Source organism: Tyto alba, unplaced genomic scaffold (assembly GCF_018691265.1).
Source record: "Tyto alba isolate M040663 unplaced genomic scaffold, T.alba_DEE_v4.0 Super-Scaffold_9, whole genome shotgun sequence".
In the NCBI taxonomy this organism is placed as follows: Eukaryota; Metazoa; Chordata; class Aves; order Strigiformes; family Tytonidae; genus Tyto; species Tyto alba.
The window spans coordinates 14,688,027-14,706,615 of record NW_024881330.1 but is presented as its reverse complement, the minus strand read 5'-3'; the positions used below and the strand labels follow the sequence as shown (position 1 = coordinate 14,706,615).

At 36.5% G+C, this 18,589-nt stretch overlaps 1 protein-coding gene across 6 annotated transcripts in view; it reads left to right on the top strand.

Moving 5' to 3' along the window:
• Positions 1 to 18,589, top strand: part of COL14A1 (collagen type XIV alpha 1 chain) — a 126,577-nt gene that overhangs the window by 82,059 nt on the left and 25,929 nt on the right. For all 6 annotated transcript variants that reach the window (XM_032999644.2, XM_032999643.2, XM_032999646.2 and 3 more), the window contains 10 exons: positions 1,213 to 1,251; positions 1,469 to 1,607; positions 3,899 to 4,041; positions 4,989 to 5,098; positions 6,769 to 6,927; positions 11,363 to 11,440; positions 11,718 to 11,804; positions 15,918 to 15,971; positions 16,374 to 16,469; positions 17,712 to 17,765. In XM_032999644.2, coding sequence (XP_032855535.2) covers positions 1,213 to 1,251; positions 1,469 to 1,607; positions 3,899 to 4,041; positions 4,989 to 5,098; positions 6,769 to 6,927; positions 11,363 to 11,440; positions 11,718 to 11,804; positions 15,918 to 15,971; positions 16,374 to 16,469; positions 17,712 to 17,765 — 959 coding nt within the window. The remainder of the gene's footprint in view (positions 1 to 1,212; positions 1,252 to 1,468; positions 1,608 to 3,898; positions 4,042 to 4,988; positions 5,099 to 6,768; positions 6,928 to 11,362; positions 11,441 to 11,717; positions 11,805 to 15,917; positions 15,972 to 16,373; positions 16,470 to 17,711; positions 17,766 to 18,589) is intronic.

Here is an 18,589-nt window from a genome sequence, read left to right as displayed (position 1 = left end):
AAGTTAATTATGTTTTATTTTCTAGGCTACTTTAACCATCTGTAATAATGGAGTTAGCTACATATTCATCATTACTCAAATCTCATGGTTAATTTATTAATGGACAGCTAATCATTAATGTTTGTATTATCAGAGAAATTAGAAGAGTTGTAGCCTAAGGAAAAGCATAAAACATGCCCAAACTCTTTGAAGTCTGTGGAAGTGCCACACTTCAGACTCTTTATGAAAACGAAGGGAAAGACATTCTGGAGCAACACCTAATGGTTAGAGGTGAATAATTCACATGCTTTTAGGTGTGTGCCCTCAATATGTTTCCTTATATACAAGCCAGGAAGTAGGCATTGTATAGCTGATGTTAATAATTTGTGATTGTAAGGAGCCCTTGTGCATAGGACTGTGAGTTATCATAGCTGGTGAACACAAATATGTTCCTTGTGTCCCCTTGATTCTTTGGTTTTAACTATAAACTCTACTTTCAATGGTAGAGAGAACATTGAGCATTGAGAATACTCAACAGTAGCATTTATTCATGCTTTGCATTGTAGAAGTGATCTCTGTATATGAGTATTCTGGGGTGCCATATTTGACACCCTGTATATAGGCTTATTGATTTCCCAGGGCACCTTTCCTGGAAGAGATTAGTGTGCTTTCTTCCCTGCCAGAAGAGAAATATAAAAGATTTACAGCTATCTAAAATGGATGAACATATCTTAAGGACTGCATGAAATTCTGGTCTCTGTTGCTCATGAAAGATGTTGTGGAGTTTTTAAAGGTACAGATAATGCTAGCTAAAGTAATTGAGCTTGAGCTGGAGTTGGGCTGGAAAAGCTCACAAATAGAGAACTAGGGAGCACTTGGTTAAAACCCACTATAAGACATACATTTTTACACAACAGACAGTGAATTTGTTGCTACAAGAGGTTGTGAAGGCAAGTTCATCAAAAGAGTAGACAAATTAATGGACAATAGATCCATAAAAAGATATTATATGGAACACACAGGCATGTACCCTTTAACATCTTTGCTACAACCCCTGTGGATCCTCAGGAGCATCAACTGAATGGAGCAGAAAGTGGTCAGATTTGCATGCCCTTCCTAAGCAACATCTCCTTTTGCTACTGTTGGGGATAAAGTACTGGGCTGAGTAGATCATTGTTCTGACCCAGTGGGACATCTCTTGTATCCTTAAATATATCTTTCCTTCTTTTCCAGCCTGCCCATTGGTAGTTAAAGATGGCAACAATTTTGCAGGTACCGTATTTTTGTGTTTATTTTTGTTCTTGATTAATGGAATCATTTTCATTACCCAATTTTCACAATATTAAGCAATAAATTTCCCTTTATGCAAACAGCTGTTAAACAGATGGTGATTTGAAACTCTTTGATGCAACTGTCTTTGTCCTTTTTTTGGTTCCTGTAATGCGGTATTAATTTAAATTAATAGAATGTATATTTCAATGCCTTCCAGGATTTAGAATGATGGAAATGTTTGGTTTGGTTGAAAAGGAGTTTTCAGCTGTGGAAGGGGTTTCAATGGAACCTGGTACATTTAATGTTTACCCATGTTACCGACTGCACAAGGATGCCCTGGTATCGCAGCCTACCAAGTATGTATTAACATATAAATATTCATAAAACATATGAAGATAATTCTGCAGTGCAGACACTTATTCATTTCAGAGACCAATAAAGAGCTACTGTATATCTACATTATACTAATGAATAAGAAGAGTGTTTTGTGTCCTGAGTCCTCAATCAGTTTCATTCGAAAATGGCATTTGTGAGTAAAAGTAGGTAAGCCCATTGGCTACTCTGGGTTTCCCACATGATCCAGTTTCAGGCTTATGCCAGGTTAGCACCTAGCAATTTCATGCAGGCATATGTCTGGGCAGATTCCAGTATGTAGCACTTTGTGGAAGGTGCCTCTGGAATGCAGGTTGAAGTCTCACAGAGTGCAGAATGTCTTTGAAGCAAGGGTCAGAATGAGAACCTGCTTTAGCTATCCTCAGACACTTCCACTTCAGTCTATGCCTGTTCATTGATTACAAAGGAATATTATCTCCTTATGCTAAAATGAGTCTGTGTGAACACCATCTGGTACCTTCCTGAGAGTTGTGATATAGTTCAGACATGAGGACTGTGTCTTGGGAAAGGTGTGGAGGAGTCATTAAGAACTTTTACAGTCATTTCTCAGAGATGAAGTGATGGAAACTCTCAGTTTCTTCTATGAACAGTGTGTATGTTGTGTTTGGTTCCTCTCAGTCCAGTCCCCCACTTTGTATTAAGTGGCACCAGAGAAAACCAGTGGCGCTGCTGGATTAAATATGAGAAGATGTAACAAAAACTATTCTTTAGCTGAGATAAATAAGAAAGAAAAATAGTAGGAAATTACTTATAAGATTTATATTAAATGTCATCTTTGTCTTTTTTTTTTTCTATCCTGTTGTGTCCCAGTTGGAGATATACTTTTTGGATCTGTTTCACATTCTCCATGTTTAGTTTCCTTCTGGGTCTAGATGGACTGGAATTTCCAGGGATTAGAATTTCTCACTTCTTTTTCCCTTTCTGCTTCTTTCTAATCGGATCTACTGCATTTATATGCTCTTCTCTAGCTGCCACCCCAGCCCAATCTTACTGGTTCATTAGGCTTTCACTCCCTTTCACGGTTCAGAGAATACCTTTCTCTTAATGATCTACAGGTATGTCTGAATAATATAATTTGGTTTTGTCACTTCCTTTGTGCACTGCATGTCATTGATGTTATTCTCTTTTTGAGCTCTGTATCTCCAAACCTTGTGTTTCCCCCACCTTTCTTATTGAATTTTCTTTCATTTGCACTATGTACAATGGGCATACTGTAAGCCTTTGTTCTTATACTTACTGAGTTCCCTCTCTCTATTTCCCCTATGGGAAATGTGCAGTGGAACATCATGTTTGATCATCTACAAAACCATTGTGCAGAATATATTGATTATATGTCACCTTCAACTCCTTTTCTAACATGATTCCTATCTGTACATCTTATATGTGCCAGAAACACTGTATAAGGAATGGATCATATCTGGGAGAAGAAATTGATTAAATAACCCCTTTAGGCTTCTTTCAGATCCCTTTACTATGATTTTAAGGAATCAGGCTAATTAACATTTTCAAAACACACTCAGTTGTTTCAGACACTTGTCCAAATGTCCCACTTTGGGATTTGACAATGAAAGTTTAAGTTAAATTGGAAGTACTATATAACAAATTTTAGGAAATAGCATAAAATAACATACTTCTTTTATATCATAAACTTCCTCTCTCTTCTACAAACATTCTAGGAGAACAGACTGTATTTCTGTATGTGTGATCTGTTTAGATTTCACTTTCTTATATATTGGCTTTGAAATGTATCAACTACATTCCCTATAATTTATAAAGCTTCCTGTAACCGTCTCTGTCATTCCTAATTTCTATCCATTAGTGATAGTTTAATGACAAAGGATATGTCTATTGAGATTGGTCTTCAGAGAAACTTCTGTTTTCATTGTCTGTTAAACCAGACAATAGCAAAGGTTTTATTAGTGGCCACTATTTTTTAAAAGCTTCTAATACAATTAATTTCACCTTTACTTCAAACTGGTCTCTGATTTGATCTTCACATTTTAAAAAATAAGTTAATATTTAAGAGCAATTTTGTAAATTTCAAGAGAAAAGATAACTTCATTTTTCTTCATAAGTATTCTTTTGATAGATATCAAATTGCGTAGATTTTGCAAACGCTTATTCATATTACTTCTCAGTTTTGATTTTCAAAGAAATATACAGAGTAATAGAAAGTGTGTTCAGTGAACATCTGGTGAGTAAATCACCAGATTTAAAATGTGTTTCAGTTTAAAAGATGTTATTTCTCTTACAGGTATTTGCATCCTGAAGGTCTCCCTTCTGATTACACCATTACGTTTCTCTTTCGTATACTGCCCGACACACCTCAGGAGCCATTTGCTCTTTGGGAGATTTTAAATGAAGAATATGAACCACTGGTTGGAGTTATTTTAGATAGTATGTACTTTGTATTTTATCAGTGATTTTTTCTTTAACTGTATGAATGATTCATTCTGTGTCTAGATTAATTATTGTCAATTTTCTAATTTGATGCCAGAACAACTACCTGAATCTGGAAAGTAACAGTCTCTAACGGATGGTTTTTAGATTTAACTGAATTTAATTTGGAGTTAGAATCAAATTTTGAGTATGCTGCTTTAAACTGGGAGCAATGATACTGAATGAAATCCAAAGAGCTGTACTAGATGTAAATTGATGTAAGGGAGCTACTCCTTTGCTTTTAAAATTTCCACTGCTCTGCATCTGGTTGTAATAGAATCTGTCTTGATATATGCCAGTGGTACTGACAGTACAGTGTACGCAGAGGCAATGCAGTATGGTGAATAACAGACTTAGAGCTAGAGACATGAACTCTTGATGCCTCTTTGCATTTCTACTTGATTTGACTTCCACAACTAAACAGGAATTATAATTTACAAGGTTTCCGTATTTACTGTTGAAAAGATATAGATACAGTGATAGCTGTACTCCATAGCTGCCAATTTTAAAGAGATATGTTAGTTTTTATCTTTCTATTTTTTCCTAGAATTTTTTAGATCAGTCGCCTTAAAATAGGCGGGAGTTAGGCATTTAGCTAGCTGGAGGATCTATACCTCCTTTTTTTGTCCAAGTCCCATAGAGAACTGGTGGGCGAGTAGGCTGAGGTAGACATGGGTGAGGTAGACTCCCAACTATTGGCTCATCCTTCCTGTCAAACCAGGAAAGAGCATTTATCTGAGATAATTTGTTACTTCCAGGTCAGTATATCACTTATAAATGTGTTTTACTAACATTTGGTCTGACATCAGTGGTTGTCTTCGTTAAAAACAAAATTGACCCTTTCAAATAATGTGTCAGGCCTTTTCTTCCTCTAACACAGAGCTCTTATTTTTATTCTCACACAGATGGTGGTAAAACTCTGACTTTCTTTAACTATGACTACAAAGGAGATTTTCAAACTGTGACTTTTGAAGGTCCTGAAATAAGAAAGATATTTTATGGGAGTTTTCATAAGGTTAGTAATGCCAATAGGGAGAAAAAGCACTCTGAATAAAGGTTTGGGAGTTTTTCATGTTCTGAAATCTTCTTTTATGTGGTCAACCACTGCCAAAAGCAATGTATTTTGCATATTCAGAATCATTTACCAAACTGTCTTAAATCTCTTTGCAATATTGAAGTAACATTAAACAAATCATACTTTTTATGATGAAGCTGATGTTATCAATTTTCATCTTATGCTTTGTGCCTGTATTTTAAAGTCAATTAAAAATACTTGCCTTGAAAGGTAATTTAGAAACAAATTGGCTTTTCCTTTTAAGATTTGGATTGGAAATGGCATTCAAAATGCAAAGAAGTCCAGCAAACCCCCCTATCTTTCTTTTGACCGGTTGTTATTTTTAGATGTATTTTAAGGGCTATGTTATGTTAAACTTTTCTTGGCTGTTAGAGAACTCGTAACATTCTTTCTGAAAGCAGGTGAAGTAGTGCTGGGATTGTAGCACGTATTTGTTGTGGAAGGTGCTTTTGTTACTTACTTTTATTTCTGATGTTTGCATCTTTTCTAAACAAAAAAAGGAGGCTGTAGATTGAGGGGTAGTATTTACAGAGCTTAACGTTTCTGTACTTCCCTTTTAATTGGTGGAGTGAGAAAGGGGAGGTAGGTCACAGCTGGGGTCTAATTCTGACTCTTTTAAGTTGTGCTTTGGAGGAATATATGAGGCTTTAGAAAATTCTTCTTTTAAGAATTTTTCTGCGTTTCGAATTATGATCCTTGCCATGTATGTGTTTGAAAGGCACAGGAAACCAAATTCATAGCAGCTTTTCAATTATTTAGTTCCATCTGAGCCCACAAGAAAGCAGCTACAGAACTTCTTCCTGGTGTTCTCCCCTATACCTGGGGCTCGGATCTCTGTGGAATGTACTGATATAGAGCAGATACTGCATTTCTGCCAGTTCTTCATCTGGTCTCCCCCTGCAAAAAAATTGTTCTTTCCTTTGCTTAACTGAGAGTTTGGTCATGACAGGACAGTTGTAGCTAGTCCTCTCTTCTGGGAATGTCTTTGCTGCATCAGCAATGGACAACAGTGTGAGTTGAGGCAGAAGGAAATAACTTTTCCGCTGTGCTCTGCTTTCCTGTACTGCGCTTGATGTGATTTGATTTTTTGCAGTCCAAAAGTTTCACTATGAAAGGTTTTGCTCTGCGGTTAATATATAATTTACAAGCTAAATTTTACTACTTAGTTTTGGCTTTTTCAAGTGGTTATAAAGGATGTATTGGTGAAATCCAGTGCTATATACAGGATCATACAAGGCCAAGGCATTATTACTGACCACATAAATCAAAAGTTCTTTGGGATCTGGGTGGTATATGAATATTGTGTAGACCTTTTGTCAGGGATAATTTATTTTCTTACTGAATAAATTATGTAAGGTGCCAATTTGTATGCAGATATTACATAAGCAGAAAAATATGCTAAATTCATTAAACAGATCAGAACTAGAGAATAATTCACATTGGAAGGGACCTCTAGAGGTCATCTAGGTTATTTGCTATGGATCATTCTCTGAGTTCCATTAGCAAACAAGGAGTTAGGATCTCATTTCAAAAAATGTCCCCCTTTTGCCAGGAAATTAATATATCCTATGTGTTCCTTTGTATGTTAAAGCATCTTTTCTTCTGTTTAGTTGCATGTTGTTATCAGCAAGACTACAGCCAAAATAATTATTGACTGCAAGCAAGTGAGCGAGAAGACCATTAATGCAGCAGGCAATATTAGTTCTGATGGCATAGAAGTCCTGGGGAGAATGGTCAGATCCAGAGGACCAAGAGACAACTCTGCGCCAGTGAGTATAACAAGAACTCTTTAAACAATTAAAAATATCCTAAAAACAACTGATTGGAATCGTTGCAGTTAGGTTCTTTTAGGTTGAAGCAGGCTCAAATCGTATTTGAAACAGTAAAGTTCCAGCATTTCAGAAATTCTACAAAAGCCTGATTTCTCAACTTGGGCAAAACCTGTTCTTGATTATTTTAATAAATGACATCACTAGATCATCATTATTCAAATGTTATTCTCAAACGTGTATGTGAATACAGTTGATACATTCAGATATGACTTGTGTTCCAAACTTCATTACATAGAGTAATACAATGTATATCTTCATTGCCTTGAATCATTTAAAACTTTGAGTAATAATTATTCCCCATGTCTCTTATTCCCTCTTACTCTGTTTACCCTAAGCTCCCTATCTGTTCATTGAATAATTGAATTGGTGTGATACAGATGGTCCCCAAGAGCCCCTGTCTTAGTATATCTAGTTCTTTAAAATATAAAATATTTAAAATGTGAAAGGTCCTCCCCAAGATTAAGTACTTTCATTCCTCTGAAATGATTCTCCTAGAAGCAGTACTTGATCATTCTGTTTGCATGGCAACCTATGGGAGTCCTTGCATTTTGCTTCAGATGTCATTAAGAAGGTTTGTTTGGGTTTTTCAGGTAGATTTAGTTGTTGAAGAAGAATTGACAATCTGACAAGGATCTTAGGAAGGCTTCTTCGCCATGCAGTAGTTTGCTATTTTTCTTTGAACTTTCTTGACCTTAGAATGAGGTTAGCAGAGAATGTGAACCTTGAACTGAAGGCTTGATTTGAATAGGAATGAAGTTTCAGAAATGTATTTACTTGCTACTATATGGGAATACTCTTGTTTAGTAAAAAATAAGCCTTCAGAATATCTTTGTGTACAAAAAAGAACCTTTAGGCTTCAAACTTATGGACAATAATTATATGAAGCCTGTAAAGACAATTGCACAGAGAAACCTTTGTACTCACATTTCAATAGAAACAGAAAAAGACAAACTTAGGAAATGCTGGAATTAGAGAAGGCTTTGTAAAGAAGTGGAAAGAAGTGGTGTCCTTTGTTAGAACGTAGGAATCTATAAAAGATAAGTCAGACTACCCACTCACTGAAAAATTTGGTTTTGTTTAAATGAACTGTAAAACTGATGTAAGACTATAAATGCGTAGCTGAAGATGAAAATTCTTTACTCCATAGTACTGTTTAGCTGCCTTCAAGTATTAACACATACACCAGATTACAAGCAGGTCAGGAAAGCACCCAAATACCATTCTCTAAAGTTACCATTCTGCACATTTTATTCATTTGAGTAGAGCTTGTGTGAATAGTCTCTTTTCAGGCATGAATGAGTTGGTTTCCTCTACTCCAAAAATTAGAGGACATCAAAAGAAGCTAGTAGGAGTCATGATAGAGGTTCTCACAACAGGTATTAGATTAGTGCAGTTCCTCACCCTAGGATTTTGTGGGTGCTAAATATTTATACAGATTGTAGGCAAGCCTGGACGAATGAATGGGAAATACTGGTTGCTAACAAATCTGGGGCAGGAAATCCCTGATTTGGAAGTCATTGGAAGCTAGTAGATTGTAAGGTAGAAGTATGACTTATACCTTTGTGCTTCATTAGATATCACTTGTGCCACCATTGGAAATAGAATAATGATCTTTAGTCTGTTCTGGTATCTTCACAGTTTTAAGAGGCTCCTGAAGGCATGCATACAACAAAAATTCCTTTTTGTAAAACATTTTGAGAATTGTTTTGAATTGATTTGAAAATTGGGGTTTGTTTATAGTTCTGAAAAGCTCTTTTTTCATCAGCTGTATATTCATGAAATGCTTTAATCTTAGTTTTAGAGATGCTTATTACATAAAATAAAAACAAGCAGGCAATTATTTTGGAATAAAATTGTGGATATTTTGTTCTGATTATATTCATATGGAACAGTTTAACATTGTCATAATATTTTTAGTGTATTACTTTCTAAATTAATCCAATGCAGTCACCTGAATTTTGCAAAACATTTCAACTTTGAAGGAATATGATTGTATCAGTGGTTTTTTTCTCATCAATGCATATGGTGTGCAACAGTTCAATGAGCAGGCAGAACTAGAGATAGATAGGACAAAAAGGGGGTTAGGCTAAAGGTACCTAGCCCTTTTAGCATTCCTTAATAGTGAGGTGTCTCTGGATCAGGCACTCCAGCCAGTTAGAGCAATGAAACCAAACAGTGACATGCAGCAAGTAACATTCATTTTTCCTTCAGTGGGATTTAATGAAAAGTCCAGCTTTAAAACATTGTTTATTTATAGTTCACAAGCCTTCTCTTTGTTGATGATTCATTTTCTTTTAAATTTAACTTCTTTACCTCCATGCGTATGTACTGTTGAAGAGGGTAATACGTGATGTGGTCTGATCTTGAGAAGTCTTTGCAGAACTGTAGCCTGATCAGACAAGGATGGGCAGAATTCTCTGTCTTAATGGTTCTGCTTGCAGGGCTGGATATTTAGAAAGCAAAATCACTGTTAATGCAGAAAATTATGAATAAATGTTTAACAGTAGCAAAGAAATCTTTGTTTAGTTATTTAGCTTGAGTCAGAGCAACTCATATAATATTTTAAAATAAGGATACCGAGTCATTCTACATTTGGATGGTGAATACAGCAGTTCAGGGAATGTCTATCTGCTCTTTATTTTACACCAACATGCTTTATCACTATGTATCTCTAGATTGTCTAATTCAGAGAAAATGAATGCATATACACACCTATGCAGGACTGAATAAATTTAGCCAATACTGATGAGCTTCTGTTGTTCAGGATAACAGAATAGCTTGGGATGGGCTGTGTTAAGGAAAAAATGGCCATACTACTTCTGAACATAAGTTGCTTTCTGCACAACCAGCTCAGGTGTTTTTTCACTCCTTCTCTTGGATGTATTATTTGCTTAAGTGAAGTATCATGCAAATGCCCACAGTCATTCTGAGTCCCAGAGCAGTGTGTTCATACATGTTCAAGTGCTACTGTGCTCAAGCTAATGAGTCCTCCTGGAATTAGTAGCTTTGGGACACGTAGTGAAGAGACATCTAAGTGTCTCCACGTGGAGCCAGATTGTGTTTGACATAGCCAGGGACACAGACTTGTTGGCCTCAAGACAGACCTATGTGGAGCCAAACCACTGGTCTAAAAGCTGCCCTCAAGCTGCACTCCAGCTGTCTAAGGTGTTTAGCTTGGAGCCAGCTCATGTGTGCCTGCATCTGTAGTACAGCATATCTACAAACCAGCTAATCTGCTGGCAAGTAAGAATAATTTCTATGTATATGAAAGCATTCCTATGTTTAAAATATAATAGTTGATTTATATAAGAAAAAAAAATGAGGCAAAACTGAAGGTGCACATATGCAGTTCGTTTTAAAAGCTTTAGAAGCAATGAAGTTTTAAGAAAATCCTTAAATTCACTCTAGTTCTAGTGTTAAAATAACGCCACTGAAAATAATAATGGGAACAAACCCAAAGAAGTTCTATCTGTAGCAGTTCTTCACATTTTTTAACATGTGGGGTTAATTTAATGGGATGTTCTGTTCCCTTCCCCTCTTTATTCAGTATGCACATAAATGAGGCATGGAAAAAGAATAGAAATAGTAACAGAAGAAAACTTCATCTCTCTAGACCTCTTTGTTCAGTTCAAGGCTGTAAAGGACACAAATTGGTTTTACCATTGAGTCCTATTTAGTATATTCTTTCTGATTGCCTAGCAGCCATTGTTTTTATCAAATGTGTGTGTTCTTGTAGATTAAATTCTTGTCCAAACCATATTCCCAGACCTGTGGTGGGAATTTTCTGCCCAATGTTGTCATGTGTTGAGCAAGCTTTTCACCATCCTTAAACTTTCGTTGCCTGGGGATAATATGGACAAGAGAGGGCATATTCTAAAGTAAAATAAAACTGGAGAAGATTATAAATATTATTGGTGGCTCAGCTCCAGTGTAAGTAATAGGCTACAGAAGACCTTGTCCCAGATAAAATCTGAGCACCATGCTAGTGTGTTAAGAGAAATTACTCAGTTTTGAGAAGCTGAGCTCTCTTTTGTCTGTCTCTTAATGCCTCCTTTGCTAGAAAAAATTGTTTGGGAGGCATCATTGGGAAAAATTGGGAACTTAATCAAGGAGATGGGGATAATCCAACAAATGCCTGCAGCATTTAACCTTGAACAGCTGGTTCAATCCATATAATGTCTGATAGTTCAGACATGTTGGTTAGAACACAATCCCTTTCCCATGTAAGTTAACGTATCTGTGGCTAGCTGCTCAAAGTTGATAGCCTTTTCTCTCTCTAATCTGAGTGCTTGAATTAAGGTAGCTTTTCTTCCATTTTGCCCTGATCTTACAACTAACAGTCATCTTGTACATCACCCTTGTTTTGAAACAGTTGCAGTTACAGATGTTTGACATTGTTTGTGCTACCTCATGGGCCAATCGAGACAAATGCTGTGAGCTTCCTGGCTTGGTAAGAAACCTCTTTCAATAACTGTAGAATTTATCTTTTGCTTTCCCCTTCATTGAGACAAATATTTGAATGGAAATGGATGGGTAAGAATTTTCAAAAAAGCCCAAGTCTGCTTGTATTACTTGTCCTACTGAAAGTCAATGTGATGTATGCTTCTCTATATCAAATAGGTGCTTTTGAAGCATCCACGCAGTACTATGTCTTAGATTTTTAAAATTCTTAACTCATGAATCAAAGTTTTAGACATCATTCTCTTTCTATCTTGATCTTTCCATAGAGAGATGAGGAAAATTGCCCTGCCCTTCCTCATGCTTGTTCCTGTTCAGAAGCTAATAAGGGTCCGCTTGGACCTCCTGGACCACCGGTAAGGTTTTATTTAGTTTTGTAGTCAACTGTACCGAATAGTCCACTGGCCAGCTTTATTCCAAAACATGTGAATATACTGCCATTGTATAACTAATAAGGTTAAATTAAGGTTTTAAGCATTGGCAGAGATATAAAATTACGTTCAATTTATAGCAAAGATGCCAAGTGAAGTGTTGTAAAAAACCTCCTCACCCAGTAAGTCAGTGAAATTTCTAATGGTTTTATCTAGACCTGGAGCAGTCAGCCATAATCTTTAGACCATGAACCCTGCTACCTATCTGTAGCATTAGTAGATATGTCATAGTTAGTGCCATTTGGTTTCAATTTTTTAATTACTTGCTATCTGTCTACTCTAGCATACATGTATTAAATGGAGCTTGGAGTTTAGATTTCTGAAATGCTCAGTTTAGAGCATGCTTATGAATTAAAAGTGTGGGATGTGACAAAGCCCCTTGTGTGGTAAAAGATGAAAGATGTCTTTCCTGTCTTAAAAGCCCTACCCAAGAGCTACAATATTTATTGGAAAGCAGAACTGAAAGTGCTGGCTCTTCTGGGAGCTCCCAGAGGCAGAGATATACCCAAACGCGTTGAATGGGAGAGAGCATATGAAATTAATTGGCTTTGGTGAATGCTGAATTGAAGCTTTTTCTAGCTGGATAGTGAATGATAAGATACAGTGTCACAACTTCTACCTATACTTTGTGATGTTGCTTTGATAGCACTCATCGAAGTGTTTACTGTGTAAATGTTAAATAAGTGTATATCTAAGCATGACCAGTGGAACTAGGTAGTCTCTTCTAGATGACAATAAATTAGCTTTCCTTCCATCTCAGCATAGGATCTTAGAAAGACAGGATAAATCTCCTTTCTCTGTACTGGCTTGAGGAAGAACTCAGGCAATAGGTCCAGACAACTGAGATGTGGATCACTAAAGTTATATAACTCCGTCTCATATCTCAAGGCTGATTTTTAGCAGTTTAGAAAGGTTGTAGGCTCTGTTTGCAATGGTCTATTATTGGTTTGGTTTAATGAGAATCCTAACCGGGATGTTTGTAGAATGGTCATGTGTTTTTTCTTTTACAGCCAGATTGATAACTAACAAAGGAAAATAAGTTTCTGAAAAGGTTAAAGTGCACAAATCACATGAGATACATGTTCAACATCAAAATTAACTTGCACATAAGGCATTCACATAGTATACCCTGGCAGACATTTATCCTAGTAACAATTCAGCAGTTAGTCTTTCTGCAAGAACTGTTCTTCAAACTCTGGTACAAAAACTTGAAAAGGAACTCAGGAGAAAATTCACTGAAGAGGTGTATCTTGAACAAGGAAATGTTATTCTGTTCTCCTATTTGAATGTAGGTTATAAATCAAGTATGGATTAAGGTCTTAATTTCTATATATGTGTCCAAATTTTGTTCTGTGGAAAAGGCAGTGGGATAATTCACACACAAATACAACTAAAATTGAGTAGTTTGACCACATTTCACAGTAAAATGAAAAATGTTTTAAAATTATTTGAGCGGAAGGATGTGTATGACTATAGTTCAAAACATATGTAGAGTGGGAATTGGCAAAGCTTAATCCAGCAGTAAAATAATGTACTTCTATTTATTACATTTAGGATTAACAGTATTTTGAGTAGCACAGTGCCATGCAAGAGGAGGCTTAAAATCAAGCAGAAAAATCACTGCCTAGGCAGAGGAGTATGTGATTCTGGACCTCAGCCTCTTATGAGTGATACTTTTTTGCCAGACTGTTAGATGGCATAGCTCTGGGAAAAAGTAAAAAGCCTAGGAAAAAACAGAGCAACAGAATAAAGTCAGTGTTCATCTCTGCGCCAGCCAAAAGTCAGAAAGTCAGATGTGCTGTGTCTGGTCAATACTACTCCAAGTCATTAAAATGTCACATGACTTTTCTCTAAGCCAAGGATTTTTCTGTTTAAGGGATCACGATTCAACTATATAGCCAGTTTTAGACATTAGGCTAAATTACTCCAAATGAAAGGCTTCCATTTGTTTGGGATAGTATCCCTGGAAATGTTTTTTAAGCTCTTTTAGAAAGTGGGTCATTTTGGGTAAGACAAAATATAGTTTAGAGTTAAGATTATCTGGCAGATTTCATTATGGGATATTGTTTTTATGGCTTAATCTTTGCCACAATTTGATCACACTGTCTGAAGTTCCCCATGCAAAGGTAAAGTAAGATAGCACACAAACCTGATGCTTTCATTTTGAAAGGAGTGTTGCAGAACTGGAGAAGATGAGGAAGGAGATAAAAAATACTGGAAGACTGGAGAAGATAAATTGTAATGAAAAGCTTCCAGTGCTTCATAGGTTTTAACTGTTCAAAATGAATAAGGAGGGGTCTTGATAACAGTTGATTAAGAACTGTTTCTGGGGGAAAGCACGGGCTATTAAGAAGTTATTAAAATAAGAGAAAAAGGCATAATGGTGTTCTTGTCTAGGAGCAAAAGCCAAAGAAGTGAAAAATTTTAAATTATTGACACAAGTTTAGTAGTGCAGGGGAATAACCACCAATACAAGTTTGTTAGAAAAATGGGGGAGGCTCTTGTGATATCTTCAACTTAAATCAATGCTTTTCTGGAACTTGTGCTTTTACCAAGCAAATGTTACTGAGTTTAAAACACAGAGAAGTGTACTAGACTCAGTGTGAATGCTAAAACATACGATTTAATGGCTTATCATGGGGCTATTTTTAAATATGTATCATTATTCCATAAAGAAGTAATCTGTCTCTGAGAACAAAATGGGAGAAAACTGTGATTTATGTTAAAAAGTTGCAGTTATTTTGCTGAGCATTTGCATAGAATTTTTAGTCAGAGAGAGGTAGGAGAAAGGCAGAGGCAGGAGAAAGGGCAGAGGGAAGCTACTGGGCTGGAATGCAGAAACATGAGGACCTGGAATTTGGGAACTGGCAAGTGGAACACAGTACTGTGGAGAAGAGCGTGGGATGAGATTTTAGGGTCAGAGCTGACTGTGATGGAATGAGTCTTGGCCACACAGCTGTGGGATGGAAGTGGGAAGACTGAAGAGGCTGGAAAAAGGAGTAGAGAACTGATCTGTGATCACACATAGGAAGACTGTATCATGATACCTTAATTGAAGAAGAGCAGTTATTTCCAAATGTTCCTGTTATTGGGATTCCTATTTAATGCCTCATAGATACTACATACGTATTTAATCTGATAAGCATATTTTCTATTTTTATGTCTTTAATGTAACTGCTGTTATTTTTATAAGTACTTACTGTAGCCTCTAAAGAACACTGCTTAGTCACAGTGCCTAGTTGTACAAGATACTTTTTGAGTCCAAACGGCAGAATCCCTGTAAAGCTCATATCCCAAGAGATTAAGCAATATACTCAGGTGGAGTAAGAGGGAAATTGATCTGAAAAAAGTTAAAAAATCCTTCTTTATTTATGCTGTCCTAGAGGACAAAACACATTATTCAGCATGTATATGCAAAACATGTTCATGGCATCCATCCATAGATACATACAACTCCAGTGTCTCAGATGATACTAATAAAAAAGGCAACAGTTGGCTAATAAATGATTAACAGATGTAGTCACCACTGAGGGAAGCAAAAAAGAGAATTTTGCCTAAGAAAAGAGAATTTTACCTAAGAGTAGCTCTAAATTAAACCATGGTAAATCTAATAGATCCTGGAGTTGTTCTGGCTGAAAAATATTCCTGAGTCCTTCGAAACTCAGCTTTTAACAATGTGGTTATCTTGGGGAGAACGGACAGATGTGCAGAAAGTTTCAGCAAATGGAGAGGAACCATGACCGCATACATACATTTCCATCCCTGTGGTAGCTTTCAGTGTTATTTTGATGCTTATGTGATGTGCATTCTTGGCTCTAGAAGGTAATCACATCTGTGTTTACATCTGTTCCTGTGTATGGCCACACTTAAGTACATTCTCAGTTTAATTACTCTAGTGGAAGGATATGGACAGGATAATCACTGATTCCTGAACACTGATTCAGGAGCAAGAAAAAAACTGTTTGGTCTTCTCTGGATTTTGTTTTTGTTTATTTGAGAGTTCTGGTTTTCATCAAGTCCTGTGCTTGTGCTTCACAGGGTGGTCCAGGTGTCAGAGGTGCCAAAGGTCATCGTGGTGACCCAGGTCCAAAGGTACTTTGTACAGCACTTTACACTTGACAGATGCACAGGTTCTTGGTTTATCTCTGCAGCATGTAAACCTTGAAATGAATTCCAGATTGTCTCTGATGTCGCTGATGAAAAAGCATAGTGAAATGCCATTGGCATTTGGTGTGTCTCTTTTCATAACATTTGCTTGTCCTGTTTGTTCCTTGATAAAAGATATAAAATTCAGAATGCTACTGTCACAGCATAAATCTTCATGTTTTTTGTATTTATAATGGAACCAGGCAGTTTTAAATTGAACCCTAACTGCTCAGTCAAATGTTAACCCATATTTCAGATGCTTTTGAGTCTATTGGTATTTAATTCTTCAAACAGAAGCTGCCTTTGTCCATATGATAAGAGTTTAACTTATGTCCTGTGCTGCTATAGGGACCAGATGGACCTCGAGGTGAAATTGGTGTTCCTGGACCACAAGGACCTCCAGGACCACAAGGACCCAGTGGACTTTCTATCCAAGGGCTTCCAGTGAGACTTATAAAATCAATGGGGTTCTTTCCTGTGATGTTTTGAACAGCACATATCTTAGAGTAGACTGAAATATCTTTTGGTGTCCTGATCAGAATCTGAATTTCAATATCTGAGGTGAAATCATGGATTTGGGTTTAACTTATAGTGGACGTGGGCTCAGTGCCAACATTCCTGTTTATATTTGGATCTGAACTTTTTGTTATCTGGGGGGATTTGATTGCAAATTGAATATGAACCAGGTATTATCATTCAAGCCTGGAGACGTGAAAAAAACGGGGGTTGCAACATGGCCCCAAACCAACCTGTTAATATTTTATCTTTTTCTGGTTGTGGTGTTGCTCATCGCAGATCAGTTCTGACTTGAAAGGTATACCCAAGCAAGAACACCATATTCACTGCCAAAATAGTATTCACTCCACTTACAGAGTCTATCATCAGAGGAGATCGTAAGGCATGGAGTTTGCAATGCTGTTATGAAATAAGTCTCAGAATTTCATCATAAAGATACGTTGGTAGAATTATGAACCAGGAGCAGTAATCTTGTTTCATATATGTCTCCAGTAGATGAGTACAGACATTGAAAGGTAGTAGATATATATCTTTTTCAGATAGACTTTTTTTTTTTTTCAAAATTTACTAAGTATCATACACTTTCTTCTTTTTACCCAGTCTGTATGATACTGCTGTACAATATAATGAAGTGATTTACCAAAACTGTATATTCTTGATGATACTGTCATCAGAGAATAATACAGAATACATAAATGATAAGAATAGTTATTGCATAGAGAAATTGTGTTTCTGCATAAAATTTAATTAAACGTAGTTTACTATCTAGAAAAGTATATCTTTGTCTTGTGTATGGACTTTAGAAACACATCTAGTTTCCATAGAAATTCATTGGCTTCATCATTCTAGGAAATGCTTCTGAGGGCTGAAGAAAAACAGATTCCTTTGAGCAAAAAATAAAAGAACTACCTTTTTTGTAACATAATGGCTATAGTTTTGTCAGGTTAATTCTGAAGTCTTTTAAAATGAGTTTTATTTTCTGTATTTGTAAATTCTTAGTTTACAGTTTTGCAAATGGAGTCTGTAGGTTTGCCTTCAGCAGGAAAAATAGTCTTTTTTCTTATGGGTTTGTTGGTTAGTTGTTTTTTTTCCAAAGAAGCTGGAAGAAACTATTAAAATTAGGAAAGTAACCACGTATTTGGTTTACTATGTGTGATTCTTAATTTGCAGGGGCCACCAGGTGAAAAGGGAGAGAAGGGAGATCTTGGTTTTCCTGGCCTGCAGGTATTCCCTAAGTTATCATTTAATCTGTCACTTACTAAGTTTGAACGTTGAATTGTCATCACTGTGAATTTAAGGCATGTATCCAAAATGCTGAGAAGCATGGTATTGTGGTGAATTTGAATGAGATTTAGAATCAGGAATCTAGGATATGCTGGGGTGCAGTGAACAAATCATTCAGGGCCTTAAAAACCCATTACTTTCTTGACCTTGTTAAACACTGAAATTGGGTCTTTAAGAAACTATCCACACTTAGATTTCTGCTTACAGAGTGAATAATTAACATTTGCTTGTTTTCACATTAAACCCATTAAATTCCTTCTCGAATTATCTAGGAGGACAGATCAGGCACTTAATCTTTTGGATGCCATCTTTCACAAGATTGGCATCTTAAAAAGCTGTAGTATTCAGTGAATCTTAGTTTGGTGTCTGGAGATTGCATTCCAAATTATTGCTGCTTTCCAAGTTCATTTGATCTTCCCTTTTCAGATGCTCCTTTTCTGCTTATATCCCTCCAGTATTTGTTGGTTGCTACCAGATTCCCCTTCTTGTTCCTGTGTGCTAGGGATAGTAAACTAATACAGCCTTTCCTCATAAATCAGTTTTGTTAGACTTTTGGACCACTGCAGTAATGGTCCCAGACTGCTGCTCTGCAGCCTTCATGAACCAGAGAGTGACATTTCATCTGAACGATGGGGAACTGCTGGATGTAACTTGTAATCCTGCTCAGTCAGGTATTTCCCCTTTGATACTGCTGCACTGACTTCAGACAATATGGTAACAGACTCCATTCTAGAAATGAGAGAGAGAAATAGCAGTTGTATTTT